Source organism: Salmo salar, chromosome 26 (genome assembly GCF_965601325.2).
Source record: "Salmo salar chromosome 26, fSalSal1, whole genome shotgun sequence".
NCBI lineage: Eukaryota > Metazoa > Chordata > Actinopteri > Salmoniformes > Salmonidae > Salmo > Salmo salar.
Window position 1 is genome coordinate 21,167,886 of NC_138316.1, and position 21,974 is coordinate 21,189,859.

A 21,974-nucleotide genomic window follows, 5' to 3' on the forward strand; every position below is an offset into this window, starting at 1 on the left:
TGGGCTCATTGATTCAAGTTCAAAAAGAAATGCTGTGCTCATGGAATGGCATGCTTTGAGCGCTACTGAAGAAAAAAAGCCCCACTTGTATTCCACAGGCTTGGATCCTCACTGTGCAGCTGTTTTTGCTCTGTCCACTGGTTTCAAAAACAATGATTGATAGTCAGCTTAAACTTCTTGAATTCAACCATCTATTGGGTTCAAATACACATTTATATTTGAACAGCCATACACAACAACCACAATCCATAAGGCACAAATGGCTAAATGACAGAGTAGCAGTGTGTTTCACATCAATACGCTATGTAGATATCAATATCCGTATCGCCGTAGACTAAACCACTGTTGTCATCCTTACCTCCAAGCGTTTATTCAAGTTGGATAATCTTTGGATGCCAACAGTAGTCGCACCATTGGAAGACAGCTTGGACTGTAGCCTGCAAAAGCCTGTTCCTGCTCTTTTCCCACGATCCGTCACACATTTGGCGTGTCATCATAGTGGTCTCTGACTTGTCAGACTCGCTCAGGTGGAACAAACATAAATTTGCACCTTTTTTCAATACTGATTTGAATGTCATTGAGAAAACAGAAGTGTCCGTTTTTTCCCCGCAAACATCCTTTATGAATTTAAAAATAATCCTCTAAGTAATCATCTAGTTTTTCAAAAGTATCTGTAATCTGATTACAATATTTTTGCTGGTAATTTAACGGATTACAGTTACTGTTTTTTGGTTGTAATTCCTTACATGTAATCCATTTTTCCCCAACCCTGTCCATATAAATATAGTTGAGTTTGTGTTGGTCTTTGATTGTAGTCTGGTTTGAGTATTTGAAAAACATTGACTTGGCCTTACTTCCACTTTGGAAATGTGCTGTGTGAAGTAGTGGGGCTTGTCTGGCAGCAGCAGGGTGTGAAGGACCAATAGTAGTCATGGCTCCTTTGTCTGACAGAGGGTGTGTAACGTAGCCCAGCGTGTCTGTCTACTCTCTTCCACTCCATGAGACTCTCCTTCTAAAAAGGAGAGTCCCGTTGGCTCCACGACGTCTGTCTGTGAGCCATTTTTATTTCCCCCCCCCCCCCCCCCCCAAAATCGCTAACGCTGCTCAGTGGCTGATAACTTTAGCCATTGGTGAGCTCACGTTCCCCTAGCAACAAAGAGGCGAATAGAAAAGACAGAGGGGCGAATACGTCTATTCTTAGAAACCAATTGAACGGGGTGGGGAGCAGTGTGTGTACGTACGCTGTGGCTATGTTTGACGGGGGCTGCTGACCACTACGCTAGCAGAGCCAAGTCCAGGGGAAAGGGTTAACGACAAGGGATTTCAGTTTATCTCAGTCTGCCGGCGCTGCGCACAAACACATCCCCCCCCCCAGACCCGACTATGGCTGTCTGGCTCTGTGCACTCATGCCGTCAAGACATGCTTGTCAACGTCTCTGTGTTGTGTGTTTGAATGTTTGTCCCCTCCCTGCTATGGCACCCAGAGCTTCTTTTTATGGTCATGTGTTGGGTGTTTAGCTCTTTTCCATAATGTTGGTGTCAGAGATGCTGCTCTGGACATTCGAGCTGTTTTGGCTGTTCACTGCAGTCTGCACCACAATGTAAAGCACTGGTCCGGTGGTCTGATGTTCCCTAGCATTGGTGTCCTACAGCAGACACCATGAAAACAAAAGCTTGTTTACGTGAGCTTAACTGCCCGCTCCACTAGCACCCGGATTAGGTATTCCTCGGATTATTGCTACCTCCGATGACTTCCTCTATGGGGGGTGGGTTGGGTCATTGAAATGCCATGGGACTGTCTGTATCCCTTCTGCTTTTAGATGTTGTCGTCGTGGTCCATCAATCGGTCTTAAAATAATAGTGCATTGCACTCACAGCTTCGTATTAAATAAGCTTTATTCATTTGAGTGTTTTTCTTCTGAATTGTTTTTGTAAAAAAAGCAAACAATTAGGTGCTAGAAAAAACAATCGTACCACATGTTGGTTACTGTTTTAAAACAGTGAATATTGTGTACTAGACAGAGCCACCATGGCCCCTTCAGATGAGGATGTTTTTTATTTTGGTGCAAAAGCTCCACGACGGTGCAGCTCATCAAGAATCCAGAACATGATGTGTGAGCCTGCTCCTCCCCCTGCAGGGCCCTCCCGCTCCGTGTTGGAGAGTTGTGCCTGGAGCCAAAGTCTCTCGTCTGCCGCCTTCTACTCCAGCAGAATTTAAATCACCCCTGCCCCGCCCTATCATCTTCCCTATTCCCTTTGAAGCAGCGTGTTGGAGAGGGCTGTTTCCTGTTTGTAGCTCTGGGCCCAGCCATCCTCCAAACACTGAACTGGGTTGGGTTCAACTGGCATTATCCATTGTAGTACTAGGGTAGAGAGCGGGTGAGATACAGATTGTGCTTTGTTTATTTTTTGCGTCTGTGTATTAGCCAATGTGTTTCACAGCTGAGCTTAGGTGTGTTGTATTTATTATGGATCCAAAGCTTTTTACTATCATTCTTTGTCATTGTTTCATAGTGTAGTTTCTTGTTCTTTTTATTCAGTTTAGTCACATGATTTCTCAATTTGCAATACATTTGCCAATCGGTTGTGCAGGCAGACTTATTTGCCATTCCTTTTGCCTCATCCCTCTCAATCATAACATGTTTAAATTCCCTATCAATCTACGTGGATTTAAGTATGTGTGTGCCAGCACGTTTCAAAGCTTGTGTCTGTGTGATTGAGAGGGAGGTTTAAGCAAGAAACCGACAGTGAGTAAGAGTGCAAGCGTGATCCAGTGCTTGCTTGTTTATTTACTGTTGTAAGTTGTACTTATGTGTGGCCACTTGCTGTTGTAGTGCTGCTAGTGCACTGCCCAGGCTGGGAGTGGAGGTGGTCACTGAGCAGTGGAGATCAGATCATGGCGTAACACAGCCCCAAAGCCCCTTTGTCACGACATCTGTGCGACCCCAAAACCCTGAAAATACAAATACCAGATTTGGGCTACCTCGTCTCCTCTGTTTTGGTGGGAACTTTTTGGCATGCCTTCCAAAGTCACTCAGTGAAATAGCTTCCAAATACTGAAACGTTTTTCTCAGTTAATGTTCGTTGATGTGTTGTAAAACACGTCATAGGGCTGTAGCCCAGCTACCCAAGTCTAAGGCGTCTGTGTGACACCCTAATCATCTGAATTCACATGGAAAAGTATGCCTCCAGCATTATTTGACTAACCGCAAATAACTGTCTAAAAAGATAGAAAGTAATGAACTTTAAAATGTATTTTTTCCACCCCCCAAAGACTCTGTCTGTTTGTTAGGTTAGCAGGTATCAGTGTTTGTTAAAGTTCTAACACTGTCCCATGGTAGCTGCAACAACCCCCTCTGGATATTGCAGGGCTCCATCACCTCGTATTTATCCTTATGTTCCTTCAAGGTCTTCTGTTAAGGGGTTTTCACATATAGTCCTCTTTAAAATAACATATCATATGTCTCATGTCTTCTCACACTATTCAAACCACACAATCGAGTTATGAAGCTCTCTTAGCTTATAGATCAAATTTCAAACAAATAATCTGAACTAAAAACTCCACATATATTTTGGTATTTCTGTGCATCTGTAACATAGCTTCCGTCTCTCTCCTCGCCCCAACCTGGGCTCGAACCAGGGACCCTCTGCACACATCGACAACAGTCACCCTCGAAGCATCGTTACCCATCGCTCCACAAAAGCCTGCGCCCCTTGCAGAGCAAGGGGAACAACTACTTCAAGGTCTCAGAGCGAGTGACATCACCGATTTGAAACATTATTAGCGCGCACCCCGGTAACTACCTAGCCATTTCACATCGGTTACACATCCTTGACAAGCGCTAAAATCAATATCCCAAAACCGTATCCAATATCCCAAAACGGCGCACGTTTTTTTCTGCGAACCTGCACATCATCTTCTCTTAGTGGCACCAATGTGAGGATTTATGGCCGGGGGAAACAGTGTTGCAGTAGTCTAGTGTGTGGCGTGGGAATAATGACAAGGGAACCTGAGAAGTTTAGTGTTCACATTGCCCTAAAAAAGGGAACCGGACAGTTGGAATTCTAGCGAACCAAACTCAGACCACCTTTTGAGATGGTCTCAGTTCGTTTCGCTTCGGGGACTCTCTTGAGGGTCCTCAGTTCCTTTTAGTGTTCACACTGCACAAACAATTAAGTGAACTGCACTGAATTTTTTGTTGTTGCTAAAAGGGACCAAGTGTGAAAACATCCTTAGGAGCTCTGTGCAAACCACACACACACACTAACCCCTCGTTGGAAACATTTGTTTGATCTCATTAAGAGATTTCCTCATGGCTTTTGTCATTGCGGCAGGGATGAGGACCCCCTGTGTTGATCTTTAACACCCTGTGGTATTTACTGCACACACACGTTTTAGAAACATTCTGAATCCAAGACTTGTAATTTTGTTTATCCTGATACGTGTCCACATTGATCTTAGCTCGAGCACTGTTTATCAGGATGCTTCCCGGATCCTTCTGAACGAGACCTCATCAAGATCAGTGGTTCTCTCTGTGGCAATTTCCACCCCTTTCCCTCTCTTCCTGGATTTTGTAATCTCTCCTTTACATCCCTAATCTCATTTGCAGGATCATCCATGTTTTTGTTTTCTTGTGTGGGGGGGGGGTATTTGTTCCTGAACATTGTTGTCTTTTAGGGCATTTTCACACACAGTTTTGAACTATAGTTCGAATAAGTTTGATTATTTGTTACAATGTGTTTTGTATTTGGTCCAGTTGGTTTCACATTGCCAAATGTCAAATGAACTAAAACTCCTAAACGAAAACACGTGTCCATGCAAGTCATTTGTTTATTGGACAAAAACATTTTGTTTCGTGCGCTCCTGGGTGCAGATAGTGTTGAAACTAGTCCAACCGAACTAAAGGGGCTGTTTGAAATGGTTGTTTTAGGTTTCACCGGAACTGAAGAGTCTGTCTTACATTTCATAACTGTTTAATTAACATTTTTACACTGATGGTGCCTCAACAAGTCCTACATAGTACAACTAAACACTTAGCTTGCTGTGTTACTCCATCAGAAACAATGAGAGCACCAGACTTCACTCAGTGGAGAGTAGACTAAGAATGGATCATTTAAACAGGAAACGTTTCTGTATTATTCATGCTCTTCAAGCTGGAGTAGAAGGCAACCTGTCGGCCTTTGTGGAATGTATCTTGGTGGATTATTGTAGTAGTGAGAATGAAAAGAAGCCTTTCCTTTCTCATGAACTGGACTGTTTGGTCTGAGAGGGACATCAGTAGAGCACGTTAAGTCAGTGGACTGATAAAGACACTACCATGAACACTACTACTCACAGGGATGACAGAACAGAACTATTAACCTGTTTGTTACTAAATCCCTCTTCTTTCCTGTGCTCTGCTTTTACAGCAAGATGTGGAGATGTTTACAGACATCGAGAAACTCTACCTCTACCTTAAGTTGCCTTCTGGTCCCAGCAACAGTGAAAAAAGGTAATTGATCATTCTTTCATTTGATTGAACAACATTTGTTTTGTGTCATGTCTGCATGTAGTTCCACGCCATTTGCACATGACTTAGCCTGTTGTTCATCTACCCCATGATCCATTAGCCCAGTAGCATAATATAGATGTTCTGCACCCTACCCCATCCCCACATCTACTATGATGCTTGTCAACATTAGCTTGGACTGTTATGTCAAACTCTGCTCGTTATGCTAAACTCTCTCCCTTGGAGCGCAAATAAGCTTTGACTGTTTTTATTTTTATCTTTGATTGATTTGATATTGACTTCCCACTTGACTACCACCTGTGTGTGTGTTCTCATTGAAAGTCCTTACTTAATAACTTATTAATAACATCTTTCCTCAACCCTTAACGTTTTACCTTTTAGCAAAATATGTAGATTTGTCTTGTCTTCTCGCTCTAATATATATTTGATCTGTAACACACATACATATATATATATATATATATATATATATATATATACACACACACTTAATTCCAAATTGCCCACCCCTACTCCCTAGGAATGTGTAGATCTGAGATGATTGGATATGTATTAGGCCTAAGGAATACTGTAATAGCTTTACTTCTGAAGGGCTAAGAGGAATTTCCCCATATTGTTTGAACTTATCCAATCCTCTCACATCTCCCCAAGTGTCCAGGGGCAGTGGCTTGAAGTTAGTTTAGGATCAGCTGACACACAAACACACACGCTGCTCATTGATGTTGTCAATATCATACAATGATCAATTCCTACTTGTTCTCCACATCTACCCATCCCTCAACATCTCCACCCCAACACTCCACACGATGCCCATCAGGACTGAGAGAGGGTCTGCCAGTCCTGGAGAACTGTCATGGTACATAAACCTCTCTCACTTACAACACAGAGACATGGGGGTGATGTGTGTTGGTTGGGTTTGAAAAATGGGGCGGGAAAGGTAGATCCGACAGTCAGGTTATTTACAATACAATCACAAAAACATTTTCTCCTGCTTTCTCTAGCAGTGATCAGAGCTCCATGTCATCAAGCCGCACTCAGCAGATGCACGCGTTCAACTGGATCCGCAATCACCTAGAGGAACACCCAGAAACCTCTCTGCCCAAACAGGAGGTCTATGACGAGTACAAGTGAGTATCTGACTGAGAAAGGGGACGTAGGGAAGTGTGAATCCAAGGGGACTTTGCCCAGCTCGGGTCATTTTCCAATCAATAGCACTGTTAAATACAAACAAAAATCTGTCCTGTTTTCATGTTCTGGGAAGGGACACCACACCAATTTAGAAACATATTGATAGCACTGTGTACAAGTATTTTAGGGAGTTTGGAATACCTGATAGGTTCAATTCCATACCAGGTGGAAATACATGGATTTACTTTTGAGTTCCATGAGTACTTGTCTTCTAAGAGGTTTCACAAGAACAAGGTACACATTTGTATGGCCGTTTTATTTTATATCATGAGATGCATGTTATGAAAGTACATAACATTTGGCTGTTACTAAATAAATAAACCTTTGCCATACATACACTGCTAGCTATAAAGGATCTACATACTGCCATCCAAAGCACCAATATAAATAGATGCAGAAAGGATGGGAAAAGATGTGCACCATGTGTTGGTAACACTAGAACGGAAAGTCTGAAATGCTATGTGACTGTTACGTAACACAGTTTGACGTCCTCATTCACTGCAAATGAAAGTACTAATAATGTTTCAGATTTCTTTGGGAACGTCTTCACCCAGATGTCACTGTTTTGATATGATTGTCTTTATTTGATATTTAACAGTTTATTTGGTTTTACTGAGATTTCCAATGCCTTGTTTACTGTCTGTCTGTCTGTCTGCCTCTGTCGTTTTGTTTGTTTGTTTCAGGAGCTATTGTGACAATCTCTGCTACCACCCACTGAGTGCTGCGGACTTTGGAAAGATCATGAAAAATGTATTTCCAAACATGAAGGCACGTCGACTTGGCATGAGAGGCAAATCAAAATATCCTTCACTGGAATGGTTTGTAGCGAACAATCTGGCCTCTCTGGACTCTGGTCGCAGAACATCTGTTGTCTCAGTTCATGGAGCGTCTAAATATAGAACTGAAATTAAATCAAATAAAGCGGCCTCTGCCTGGAGAGCAGTATAGTAGGACAGAGACACTTAGGGGAATCACTGTGTTCTTGACCTTCAGGAAACAATTTGTGAAATGTCTTTTCCATGAGATCACGACTCTAGACTTGGCAAAGCTACAGTCTCCAATGAGATTAGGGTCCGTTAAATTAGTAAAGTGACAAGTGACTTCGTCCTTATTTTGTTGAGGTGGAGTTAGAAAATAGAATAGTATAAAATACTTGCATATGCATGCAATTTTTATTTTCAATGCAGAATCGTTCTGAAATGGACCTTGTTTTTATATGGCGGTTGCAATAGCAACTGAAACTCAAAAGTCAAATCGAACCAAATCAGAACATCTTGAGCTGTGGCTTGCTTAGTAATCTATATCGCTTTTTTTAAATGAACTATTTTCTGTTTCCAAATGTAATACACACTCTACAAAGGTACAAGTTAATTCAAGGTCACAGTCTTGGAACTATTTGTCTATTTTATTATTTGTTTTGTGTGAGAGTAAGTCATTCATAACTGTGCTATAACTCTGAGTAACTCTTTGCCTGGTTGTGAGAGACACCGAAGTGTATGCAAGTGTTCAGCAGGGAGCACCTGCTGTCACTCTCACACACCAGCATCTGATAAAAGGCTAGCTCTCACCACAAATCCACAGAGCCTTATTTTGGCAGTGGAGTTGGTCACAGCTCTAAAGGTTGGCGGGGGAAGAGAAGGTTCAGTGGGAGTGTGAGAGGCCTGAGGGGCTGAGGGATTAGTAGTGGAGTGACTAGCGACTGATGCTGGCTGGGAGATAGCTGTCTCAGCTTCGGGTGACAAGGCTGTTCCTCAGATCTGTCTGAGTGACAACTGACCTTCTGCCCTGAGGTACTTTTCTTACCCTATCCTGTGGGGAAATCCCAGTCTCTTATGTCTAGAATGGTCCCTGAAGCCCTGCTCTTTACAGACAAACAACCAACACATTTTAGCAAATCCATAAATTAACTCTTAAATGTTTGACAGTTTAGTGTTTTTGACCTTAACCTCTGCTCTCACATACTGCTATAGTGGACTGAGGAAGAAAGCCTTTGTCCACATGCCATCTTTACCCAACCTGGAGTTACATAAAACAGGGGATGGGGTAAGTTGTCTGTCTGCCTTCCTCTCAAGGTCTTTACCTTATTTATTTTCTTGAAAATCTATTTAAATAAGAAATGTTTGCCTAACTGTAGTCCAACCATAACATAACTTTATTTAATGTAACGTGTTAAAGGACCACATTTTGAGGCGTCATATTGAACTAAAAGTTATACAGGGATATATACGACTATAATTCTTAACACCTGTACATGTGCCCATGTTGTGCTTCAGTGTGAGGTGCTGGAGGCCTCAGGTCAGCTGTGCAGTGCGGAGGAAGAGGTGCGCTCTGCGGCCTGTGGCCTGGTGTGTGAGTGGGCCCAGAAGGTGCTGAGCCGCCAGTTTGATGCTGTGGAGGACCTGGCTCGCTTCCTCCTCAACAGCCACTACATCGGCACCAAATCTGTGGCAGCCCTCACGGTCATGACTGGTACACCAACAGGTGACAATACAATACAGTGCATTCGCAAAGTATTCAGAACCCTTGACTTTTTCCATATTTTGTTGTTACAGCCTTATTTTTAAAATGACTAAGCAAAAACAGGTTTTTAGGTATTTTTGCAAATGTATTAAAAATTCTAACTGATTTACATAAGTATTCAGACCCTTTACTTCGTACTTTGTTGAAGCACCTTTTGGCAGCTATTACAGCCTTGAGTCTTCTTGGGTATGACGTTACAAGATGGCACACCTGTATTTGGGAGTTTCTCCCATTTCTTCTCTGCAGATCCTCTCAAGCTCTGTCAGGTTGGAGGGGAGCGTCGCTGCAAAGCTATTTTCAGATCTCCAGAGATGTTCGATCGGGTTCAAGTCCGGGCTCTGGCTGGGCCACTCAAGGACATTCAGAGACTTGTCCCGAAGCCACTCCTGCATTGTCTTGGCTGTGTGCTTAGGGTCGTTGTCCTGTTGGAAGGTGAACCTTCGGCCCAGTCTGAGGTCCTGAGCGCTCTGGAGCAGGTTTTCATCAAGGATCTCTCTCTGTACTTTGCTCCGTTCATTTTTCCCTCGATCCTGACTAGTCTCCCAGTCCCTGCTATTGAAAAACATCCGCTCATCATGATGCTGCCACCACCATGCTTCACCGTAGGGATGGTGCCAAGTTTCCTCCAGGCGTGATGCTTGGCATTCAGGCCAAAGAATTCAATCTTGGTTTCATCAGACCAGAGAATTGTCTTTCTCATGGTCTGCGAGTGCTTTAGGTGCCTTTTGGCAAACTCCAAGCGTGATGTCATGTTCCTTTTACTGAGGAGTGGCTTCCGTCTGGACACTGTACCATAAAGGCCTGATTGTTGGAGTGCTGCAGAGATTGCTGTCATCCTTGGAAGGTTCTCCCTTGTCCACAGAGAAAATCTGGAGCTCTGTCACAGTGACCATCGGGTTCTTGGTCACCTCCCTGACCAAGGCTCTTCTCCACCGATTGCTCAGTTTGGCCTGGCGGCCAGCTCCATAAAGAGTCTTGGTGATTCCAAACTGCTTCCATTTAAGAATGAGGGAGGCCACTGTGTTCTTGGGGACCTTCAATGCTGCAGACATGTTTTAGTACCCCAGATCTGTGCCTCGACACAATCCTGTCTCAGAGCTGTACGGACAATTCCTTGGACCTCATGGCTTGGTTTTTGCTCTGACATGCACTGTCAACTGTGGGACCTTATATAGACAGGTGCGTGCCTTTCCAAATCATGTCCAATCAATTGAATTTACCACTGGTTAACTCCAATCAAGTTGTAGAAACATCTCAAGAATGATCAATGGAAACAGGATGCACCTGAGCTCAATTTCGAGTCTCATAGCAAAGGGTCTGAATACTTATGTAAATAAGGTATGTTTTTTTTATTTTTCATACATTTTCAAAAATGTATAGAAACCTGTTTTTGCTTTGCCATTTTAGAATAAGGCTGTAACTTGATAGTCAAACTTCACTTGTCCTTTCACTGCCTCATGTATGATGAACAGTGAAAGGTTTCCATCTAGTGGCAGATTCTTCTCATTGACCTGCTACAGTGCATTTACATACCACCTCCTGTCACTCCCTAAAAGCCATCCCACTAGGTACAGATGTCAGTTCAACATCTATTCCACATTGGTTTAACGTCATTTCATTGAACTTATGTGGAAACAACATTGATTCAACCAGTGTGTGCCCACTGGGATAGTTATGCTTTCTGCAAAATAGAAGCTGCTCTGCCTAGGAGGACCATGACAATTTGTTAACCCAAAATATGTGTTAACCTGTTTCTGTCTTCCTCTCTCTTCCCTTTAGGAGTTAAAACGCCACTCCCATCCTCAGCATTTGCACCTACAGCTGAAGCCCACTTCTTCCAGTCCCAAGTGAAGACCCTGCCCTCTCCCTCCATCGATGCCAAGCAGCAGCTCCAGCGGAAGATCCAGAAGAAGCAGCAGGAGCAGATGCTGCACTCCCCCCTCCCCGGAGAAGCTCAGGCCAGGCGGGCTGACGGGGGCACGCCTGGGGTCGGCTCCATTACCTGTAGAAGCCCAGCCCTGCTCTCCCCACATCCCACCATTGGCATTATGGTAGCTGCAGTCCCCAGCCCCATCACGGTAAGCCAAGCTTGTATTCTACTTCTGTTTGTCTAAGCTGACTCTATCTTTACAGTGTTCCTGTTACTCATCTATACAAGTGACAACTTTGTGTTGCCTATATCACGTGCAACAGAAGCTATTCATGACTGGAGTTATGGAGGTGTTGCATACTTTTACATCTTATTAATACTTTTTTGTGTCATGTTTTTCTTTGCTGAAAATGCAGGTACAAAGGAGCAGGCAGCTGATGTCCCCCAGTCCTGTGGGAACATCGGAGGGCAAGATTTTGCCTGTCAACTTCCAAGTGGTGACCCAGTCAATGCAGCCTGTCAAGTGTCCCAAGACCCCTCAGAATATCCCAGCCAGCCCTGTGGGGGACCGCTCTGCCCGGCACCGGTATGCCCAGATCCTGCCTAAACCCTCAGCCACCAGCGCCATCACCCTGCGCTCGCCCCCCACCCTGCTCATCACCAACAGCCCCATCAAGACCGTGATGCAGCCCACACCCCACATCAGCTCTGTCAATGTGGTCAAGATGACCACCATATCCCTGGCTCCCAACTGCAGCACTACATCCACCCTAACCAACACCACCTTAAGGCCTGCCTCTGCTGGCATGGGCAGCACTGTAGCCCTGGAGGAGAGCAGACCCAGCCCACGGGCCAGGAGTGGCTCTGCAGCCCCTATCCTATCCCCCTTAGCCAGGTCAGGCCGGGCCACCACCACCCCTACCATCGACATCAAGATGATGGAGGGTGAAGCCATAAGTGAGGGCAGTCCGGCCCTGGGTGCTAGCAGGCTTACTATGACTCAGGAAGCTGCAGGGGGCCAGAGGGCTGGAGGAGCTGTACCAAGGGCTGCCAGTGTGCCCACGCCTCACACTAAAGGCTCCCTGGGACTGGAGGTAATGGCTGGAACCAAATGCAACGTAAAGTCCTCTTTGAGCAACAACCCTGTGGCAGCTACAGCTGGTAGCAATAATAACACCAATAACGAAAGCACTTTGTATTTGACGGTCTCCAATCAGAATACCAGCACCACTCTGTCACCCAATGGCGGCACTGTTGCCACATCACTCATCGCCTCTAAGAGCCCCAGGAAGCGCACAGGCGTCGGCCCAGAGTCTTATCCCACGCCTGTCAAAAGGGTCTTCATCTCCCAGCAGCCTCTTGGGGGTTCCGATGGTTACAGACATGGGATTGGTGCAGGAGTGAAGAAACTCCCCAGGGCAGGAACCCCGGTCAGACCTGAAAGTGCACCAGCCATCGGTAAAGTTACTGTGAAACTGAACTCCACTGTCCCAACTCCAATCCTGTCACTCTCTGATTCCCCCATCGAAACCAGAGGCTTCCAGACTGTTGTCAAGCCACAGAACTCCGTGCAGAGAAGAGACACTCCGACCACCATGGACACTAGCAGCATCGGCAACGTTAGTGCCCCGGCTGGTCATGCACGAATTCAGCACCCGCAGCATATGACGGGTAACATGCAATCCATGCCCAACAGCTCTGCCCTACTGGAGCAGTCTGCTGTGAGTGACCTAAGGAACACCATGTGGGTCGGGGGCCAGCTGGAGGGAGGTAAGCAACAGCAGCAGCAGGCCTACGCCCAGCAGATCACAGACCACAAGCAGGTATCCACACCGGTCATGGAGCCCCTGGCCATGATGGGCCAGGCCCCAGCCTCTAGCCAGCTCTCCATGCAGACAGACATGGACTACTTCCATTTCAATGATGACGATATGACCCAGGACAGCATTGTGGAGGAGCTGGTGCAGATGGAGGAGCAGATGAAGCTCAACAGCAGTCTGCAGGCCTTCGGAGCTGATGTGACAGTGCAAGGCCATCAGTCTGTAATGCAGGGCAACATGATGTCCTCCAACCAGACAGTGACCCCTTACTACCAATCAGTACACAGCAGCACCACCCCTATCCACACCCCTACTCCAACTCCCACATCCACCTCTGAGATGATGGGAGGAGGCCAGGGCTTGACCAGGGAGAGTCCCTGCTCCCGCATGGCCCCTACCACCCCAGTGGACAGTGCCCTGGGGAGCAGCCGACACACCCCCATCGGCACTCCACACTCCAACTGCAGCGGCAGCGTGCCCCCCAGCCCTGTGGAGTGCAGGAATCCCTTTGCCTTCACTCCCATTAACTCCAGCATTACAGGCTACCACGACGGCAGCATTGTCTCCAGCAGCCCCGTCAAGCCCATGCAGAGGCCCATGGCTACTCACCCAGACAAGGCCAAACTGGAGTGGATGAACAATGGTTACAACAACAGCGGGGGGAACTCCATCAACGGCATAAGTATCCTCCCCAGCTATCAGGACCTGGTTGACGACCACTTCCGAAAGCCCCATGCCTTCGCCATCCCTGGTCAGTCCTATCAGTCTCAGACGAGGCACTACGGCCGCCTAACACCCATCTCTCCGGTGCAGCAGCAGGCAGCCAGTATGGCCAACCTGAACAAGCAGGAGGGCTTCGCTGTGCCCGCCCCTCTGGACAACAAGGCCACCAGCACATCCTCAGCAGGCGGGACCTTCCGCTGTCGTAGTGTGAGCCCTGCCGTGCGCCAGCGAAACCTGAGTGGCAACCAGGGCCTGCAGAACATCCCCCGAACAGTGGTGTCCCCCTTCACCTCCCCCGTGACCCCCGAGATGATCAACATCTTCGCCAACAGCCATGTGGATGTCAGCGTCAGCAGCATGGCACAGAGGAGCCAGTCTGTGCCTGTCAACGTGATGATGCAGACGGAGGTGCTGCCCATGCAGGGCCAGACCAACAGCAAAAAGATCACCAACGTGCTCCTGAGCAAGATGGACGGGGACAGTGACGACGCGGTGCGGGGCCTGGGCATCAACAACCTGCCGTCCAACTACACAGCCCGCATGAACCTCACCCAGATCTTAGAGACCACGCCCAGCTTCCCCAGCAGTGCCAACCACCAGACTCTGATGACTTCCAACGCTCAGAATGCGTACGAGTTTCAAAAGCCTGGTTACCTCATGAAGAACTCTAGGAACGAACAGATGAGTCTCTCAGCAGGTGACAGCCAAGCACAATCAGCTACTGGAGAACAGCAGCATCAGCAGAGACAGCCAATGTTGCTGTCCCAGAAACTTCAGCAACAACAGCAGCAGCAGCAGCTAGATTTCAGCACCACCGTTAAAGACCTCTTAGTGGACGGCAGCCATACTCCTGGCAATCGGCTCGTGAGACAGGTGTCAGAACTCAACGCTGTGGGGTCTGATTTTCGACTGACCTCTGATCTTTCCAGTAGCATCAATGACCTGAACAATTTGGACACAAACCTTCTGTTTGACCCCAATCAACAGCAGGGACAATATGAAGACTCTACACTGGAGGAACTGAAGAATGATCCACTGTTCCAGCAGATTTGCAGTGAGACTGCGAATTCCAATGGATTTGATTGGCTGGAAAGTAAAGACCAGCCCACAGTCGGGTTAATGGGTTAATATGGGCTCTGCTTTTATTTCATGAGTGTGAAATTGTTTTTAAAAATCATCTTTGTAATTATTCACATTGACATTGTATAGCACACTGCAACACTCTGGAAACAATGACTTTTGTCCAGTCTAAGTGCCAGGCTGAACATAAATGATCACTCTTACAAATATGCTGGTTTTCTCTCTCACAGCTCATCGCTGGTGCTGACTCATCCATTTCTCCCTCTTTAGACATCAAGTCATTCAAGAGCATTTAAATGAAGACAGTAGTAGAACAAGTAATTTTACATTTTCAGAAGGACAGAGGATATGACGAGATCTCTTAAAGATTACAAACATCTATCATTTCGGTTAATATTTTTGTTCAGAAGCTCTTGACTAAAACAAGAGGTTTGGCAAATAATTGGCAACTGTTCCTCCCTCTGTAAATTGTTTTACTTCCATTGAGATAAAGTCTATCTTCAGATCTATCAGACAAATCATTTGGAACTGCTTTAGAAGCATTCTGTTGTGCAAGAATGTTAAATGGGGCGTATGTTCACCTAATATGCCCCTGTACATCTCAATGAAGAGTTGAGATACCTAGGCTATTGTATGTACAGTACATGACCTTGAGAGGGCATTTGCAGTAGCATGCAGTGGTACTAATGTTTCTCATTGCCGGTTTCAAGTCTTCTTAAGGATGCAGGTGCTTCCAGGTGCAAGACAAATCAATGTTTTTTTAAAAATCCCCCATAATCTGTAAATAAAAATCCATGTTTTATATATTTCCACACTGAGGTTGGAATAATACTGTGAAAATTAAATATAGCCCTTTTAAATATTGCCCTTTTAGTGTAGGAGCTGTTTGAAAAGACCGCCTGAAATTTCAGCCTGTTTTAGTGAGATGGAGTTGTGGCCTGCATGGTGACATCACCAGGCAGTAAATTTTGTTAATAGACCAATAAGAAAGAGTTCCAAACCTTCTGCCAATAACAGCTAGTTTTTAGGTTTCCCCTCCCCACTCAGTCCTAGCAAAATTCTTGGTTGAGAATTTGTTCTTTGCCAAGAAGCTCTTTTTGTTACTTTTTGACCATTGTTTTCAATTAAATCACACTAAGGTACTTAAAGAAATGATTTGATATTGAGATAAAAACAGCTGCGTTGGACCTTTTAACATACATTATTTGCAATGATATTGAGGCAAACTAGTTCCATTCTCTCAGAATTGGTATTTTTACAAGTAGGAAAACAGCTGTTTGAAAAAGAATCTATGACTCTACAGAATATTATTCAAACTATAGATTTAAAGGTCAAGATATACTGTCTGTATACGAAACTTGTCAGAAGATGTCTGATTGTCCGTTTTGCTGACACGTTATGCGAACTTTACAAATAAGATATTGACCACTCAAATTCCAGTGTGCATGGTACAAAAACTGTAGGTTAGGAAATCGAGATTTGAATTTGATTGATGTACTATGGCTTTTCACCTTTTCAAATTTCCTCATGTCCCAGTAGTTAATGCACTTTGAGTACAGCGAAACTGAGAGCAGGTAGCTGAACAACAAATGTTATCTGTTAATGTTGTCATTTTTTAGGCTTGCTTCACACACATTTTGCCCTGCTGACATTCTTACTGTAGTTGAGCTCCCCAGTGTCGAAAGGATTGCTTTGTTTGGAATAGTATGGGTTTATGAGACTTAAAACAATCATAATAGAGATCTGTAATGGGGATAGCTTGCACTTTAGTGGCTGCAGAACTAAAGGGAATGGACTTTAAGATGGAGCTCAAAAGACAGTTAAATCTTGTATTTAAACCATATAATGCAGAAGATGACCTTTTTCACCTCTTGAGTTTTTTAAGACTTGTGTAGGGCACTGGTGGGGATTGTTTTATTTACCTTCTTTGTGACTATTTAGCAGGTATCATCTTAATTAAAATAAATATATTGATTTAAGGAAGTGGAGGAATATAGGAATTGAACCTTATGACACCCCTATACCAAAGTGTATTGACTGGAGATGACCCTGCCCTGTTTCAGTCATGTATCTATTTGGGGAAAAAATACTTTCCTGGTTCTGATTTATTTTAAAACTATGCATTTTTTTACTTATCAAAGCGGCTGCTACTGTCAAAGTAGGTTACTGCAGGTTTATGTAAATGTATGTCGTTTTTGCCTTCTCTTCTTATTTGTTTCATATGTGTTACATACATTCAGTAAAAAATGTGATGCATATGAAGTAATTTAGATAAAATTTGATAGTTTTCCTTCTATGGTAAATTCAAAAATATTATGCCATTGGATATTCAAAGTCCTTCCTATAAAAAGGGCACGAAAGTGCATAATTTACTGTCATACATTGAAAGCTATTCCCCTTACATTAGTCTAGATCCAGTAGAAAATGCAACATTTTAAGGAATACTGTAATACAGAATTACATAAACATTTGTATAAATTGTAATTTTCTTCCCCTTGAATAATGTTCTTGTTGAGTGCATTAATGCACTGCATTTTATTCTAACAGTAAAGGGACGTGTTTCACCTGGAGACAAAAAAGGCATTTAGTGGTAAAGTACAGGTCATCTATTACAGGTTTAAATAGCTTATAGTAGTGAAGAACAGTGTGTGAATAAGGCATGCAACTCATAAAGGGAATAGCTAATTGGCCAGATCCTGTGGTTTTTATGGGCTTTTAATCTTCTGAGCCTTATATCCATACCAAAGAAAAACTAATTAGTGAGAGAAAAAAAGCATTAAATAGGATTTTTTTAGAAGAACCCACAAATTCCCAGCGTTTGCCTGACATCAGTCAAATACCTTTTATATGGTCATTTGGAATTGTCCTTATTTCAGGTGGGATGGTTGAAAATAAATAATATGAGGAAATTTTGAAACTGGCAACTGATCTGTAGCACTGGAAAACATGCTGAAAACCACACTACTGTTCTGGTTTATAAAAACCAATGTAGCAGGACAATATTGGGGTTAATTCAGTTGACTGTTGTAAGTGTTCCTGTCATTTTGAATCCCACAGTTTGTAAATATCAAAGCTCTGACACTGTATTGTTATAACTTAAACTGGTTCTGTGCACCCTCTGAAATGCTATATTGGTGATTTTGGATCAGGAGCCAGCTAAACTGTGCTTGTGTGTTTGGCTGCTGGCGCCCTTTCTTGTACAGATAATGCTGTTTTTTCTAAGCTTTTTTTGTTTTGTTTGCTTCCTGAGATTTATATTGGTTGTTTTTTTTTACAGAAGATGTCTGCTTCGAGTGAGAAAATAGCATGGGTATTTAAAAAAGTATTATATATTACCAGGTTGCATAGCTATCTTTCTCTGACAGATTTTGTGCCCAGAACATTGCAATGGACATCAGAATGTCATGGTTAAAATTTCAACAAGCTTTGAAGGTTCATGTTATTGCACTAAACATTTAATGAACCAAGGCTTTGGCACCTCTTTTAGGACAAATGCATCAATTGAAGCCCCCCAAATATTTTTTTAAAGAGCTTAACTACGTGAAAAAAAATATTTAGAGAAGTGTCAATAAAAAAATATGAACGCTAATTGTCTTGTGTAGCAATGTACATTAATCTCAATGAGATACATTTTTTTTTTTTTTTTTTTTTACTTCATTCTCATACATGAGAATATGAAACTCAATTTAAAGAAACATTTTAACAAATATTCTCAAATAAATCTTTCACCATGTTAAATGATATGTGTGCATGTTTGTAGAATTCTATTGTACAAAGTATTTGTAACCACTTTGCTGTAATTCAGGATTGGTCCTGTCAATCTGAACAGAAAGGTATAGCGACTCACAAGTTACTTGCATTGTTTGATGTTTACTAATTCAGATTAATATTTGTTCTGTATGTTCAGGTTTTGAATCTGTTCTGTTTATTTAGATGTTTTTACTTTTTTTATGTAACTCTGTGAAGAAATATTTTTTTCTTTCAGAAACCATTGAAAATAAGCACTGATGTTTGTACTTAAAAGAAGACGAACCCTGTCTGTTCTTTAAGTACACAGGGGCAGCTGAGTCCTGTGCTGTACCTTTCACAGACCTGGTATAAAGTCCCTTTAACCCTCTTCTTCATCTAGACCTGTAGAAATACCCTATGCCGTCTTGTTGTTGTCTAGTGTACAGCAGACCGTACAGTAATTTGATAAAGTTGCTATAGCATTTCAGCAAAGTTTCCTTCTTTTTTAATTGAAAGTGCTCACTGATGTTGAGATTTTTTTTAAGGGTTTTAAAAACCAATAAACTTTTTTTTAAGTACTTGGATATCTTGGTTTCAATTGTTGTTTTTTCACCCTCTACATGCATTGACATTCCCTTCACTCAGCTAGAATCTTCTGGTTTGGTCCCACAAAGGTTTCATCCCCAGAACTGACTAAAGTGAAGATTCAAATAAATATATATTTACTTTACTGTTAATCCCACTTTTTGTATCCAGTGTCCTTTTCCTCACCATAGCTTAAGTTATTCAATATGGAGCTAAAAAGATATGGTGTGCCAAATACCACATTCCATAGATCCTATATCTATTCTAGTCGATTAAGTCACATGAGTGGAAGACTATGGTTTGAACTGATCTTCTTGAATCCTGTTCCATAGGTGTTATAGAAAATGTTACAGTACCACAAAATGAACAGAACCCCACTTGTGGGAAGTGTATTCCCAATTGTTTTTTGTACGTTTTAGCATTTTCGATGTAAATGTGATGTTCCAGAGAGTGGCTAATCTGTAAACAGCCTGATGCAGCTCATAAGGAAACATTGCACATTTGGCATCACTAGCACCATCTGTCTTATAGATTTCAAGCCTCTGCTGATAAGAGTTGGCTAGTAGAAGAGCAGGGAAAAATGTCTCCTAGTTTTTGTAAACTGTTTATCGCCCCTATGCTAATTCATATACACTGAGTGTACAAAACATGACAGACTGACCAGGTGAATCCAGATGAAAGCTATGATCCCTTATTGATGTCACTTGTAAATAAAGGTTAAATTAATAAAAAATAGTTAAATCCACTTCAATCAGTGTAGAGGAAGGGGAGGAGACATGTTGAAGGATTTTTAAGCCTTGAGACAATTGAGACATGGAATGGGCAAGACAAAAGATTGAAGTGCCTTTGAACAGGGTATGGTAGTAGGTGCCATGCGCACCAGTTTTAGTGTGTCAAAAACTGCAATGCTGCTGGGTTTTTTCACACACAACAGTTTACCATGTGTATCAAGAATGGTCCACCACCCAAAGGACATCCAGCCAACTTGACACACCTGTGGGATGCACTGGAGTCAACATGGGCCAGCATCCCTGTAGAACACTTTCGATGCCTTGTAGATTCCATGCCCCGACGTTTTGAGGCTGCCCTGAGGGCAAAGAGGGGGTGCAACTCTCAATATTAGGAAAGATGTTCCTAATGTTTTGTACACTCCGTGTAGTTCTATTGTAAAAATGGCAAGAGGAGAGATTACCATTTGGCTTAAAGAGCTTGTCTGCAAAGAAACACTCCCAATTAGAATGTTCTGCTGGTGAGAATGTTCCATTACGTAATGAACCAACTTGAACAGACTACTGTGCAACAACAAACAGCGTAATTGGTCTGGTAAATACAATGTCTCACTCCATTGTCTGTTTTTGGAGTTGTTAGCTTGCTGATACTGAACTGAGAATCATCTAAAATTCCCAATGATGTGGTAGTTAATTGATTTTTGTAAATGTATGGTAACTGAGGGAGAACAGCTGAATCAAGACTTGAACCCAGGGCAAGTGTTACTACCTCCCAAAAAGGTCAAGATCTTTTGGTAGAGGACATATCCTCCCAATTATTACACAGTGCACTCATCGTTATCCTTTATAAGCAGAAACTGGCTTAAGTTGAGAGCGAATGTTACATTTTACAATGCTGTCGCCATGATTTGATTAAGATGATCCTTGTAGAACACTTTCTGAATTTGAAAAGTATAGTCCAAGTCCATCAATCATATTTCTCTTTTTTACTGATTTTAAATTTCTTGACTTTTTATACAGGTTCCAGCAAGGGACAGCATGAACGAAAATACTTATAAGCAAGGTCAATTGGATCAAGTATCTATGAATGTAAACAACCGGTTGAAGGTCGTATAATGCCTGCCTAGTGCTCCTTTCTCCCATCTCATGGAATGGGGGTTAGCCTGTGTGTCATTCAACTGGTTTCCTAAATTATGATAACTAAGTAATGCTTGTCTCAAGGTAACCCATTCATAGACGCTAACTACTTTTGGCTCCTATTGACGATAGTATCTTCTGGCGGGGGGAGTTTTGTTAAAAGCCCAGACGCTCGTTCTGAACGCTAAAATGTATCGCTTGCGGTACAGTTTTTGAAACCTAAAGAACGTATCTTTCATATCAGCAAGAAATAATTATACTTTTTTTAAAGGTTAAATTACTACACACCTTTTATAGGGTTAGGGTTCCCACACGGCCATATTTCAATTTTACCACGCTTGTTTACGAAAACAAATCACATTTTATTTGTCACATGCGCAGGCGTAGATAACCATGAAATGCTTACTTACGTGTCCTTTCCCAACAATACAAAGTTAAAAACTACGATTTTTTTTCTAAATAAAATATAGTAACGCAATAAAATGCCAATAACGAGGCTATATACAAGGAATACCGGTACCGAGTCAATGTGCAGTAGTTGAGGTAATATGTAGTGTGTGTGTGTAGACTACGTATGTAGAGTACGTATGTATACAGTACCAGTCAAAAGTTTGGACACACTTACTCATTCAAGGGCTTTCTTTATTTGTACTATTTTCTACATTGTAGAATAATAGTGAAGACATCAAAACTATGAAATAACACATGGAATCATGTAGTAACCAAAAAAGTATTAAACAAATCAAAATATGTTTTAGATTTTAGATTCTTCAAAGTAGCCACCCTTTGCCTTACATTTACATTTTAGTCATTTAGCAGACGCTCTTATCCAGAGCGACTTACAGTAGTGAATGCATACATTTCATTAAAAAAAATTCCCGTACTGGTCCCCCGTGGGAATTGAACCCACAACCTTGGCATTGCAAACACCATGCTCTACCAACTGAGCCACACGGGACCACAATGATGCCACAAAGCTGCCTTGATGACAGCTTTGCACACTTGGCATTCTCTCAACCAGCTTCACCTGGAATGCTTTTCCAACAGTCTTGAAGGATTTCCCACATATGCTGAGCACCTGTTG

At 43.0% G+C, this 21,974-nt stretch overlaps 1 protein-coding gene across 3 annotated transcripts in view; it reads left to right on the forward strand.

Moving 5' to 3' along the window:
- Positions 1-19,024, forward strand: part of LOC106587434 (DNA-binding protein RFX7) — a 50,882-nt gene extending 31,858 nt beyond the window's left edge. The window contains exons 3-10 of one of the 3 annotated variants that reach the window (XM_014175827.3): positions 5,410-5,492; positions 6,328-6,366; positions 6,512-6,637; positions 7,382-7,498; positions 8,657-8,741; positions 8,972-9,179; positions 10,998-11,296; positions 11,505-19,024. In XM_014175827.3, the coding sequence (XP_014031302.1) occupies positions 5,410-5,492; positions 6,328-6,366; positions 6,512-6,637; positions 7,382-7,498; positions 8,657-8,741; positions 8,972-9,179; positions 10,998-11,296; positions 11,505-14,759 (4,212 nt within the window). In that variant the 3' untranslated portion in view covers positions 14,760-19,024. The remainder of the gene's footprint in view (positions 1-5,409; positions 5,493-6,327; positions 6,367-6,511; positions 6,638-7,381; positions 7,499-8,656; positions 8,742-8,971; positions 9,180-10,997; positions 11,297-11,504) is intronic. The other 2 variants (XM_014175828.3, XM_014175829.3) reach the window with 2 other exon arrangements.
- The last annotated feature ends 2,950 nt before the right edge of the window (positions 19,025-21,974 follow it).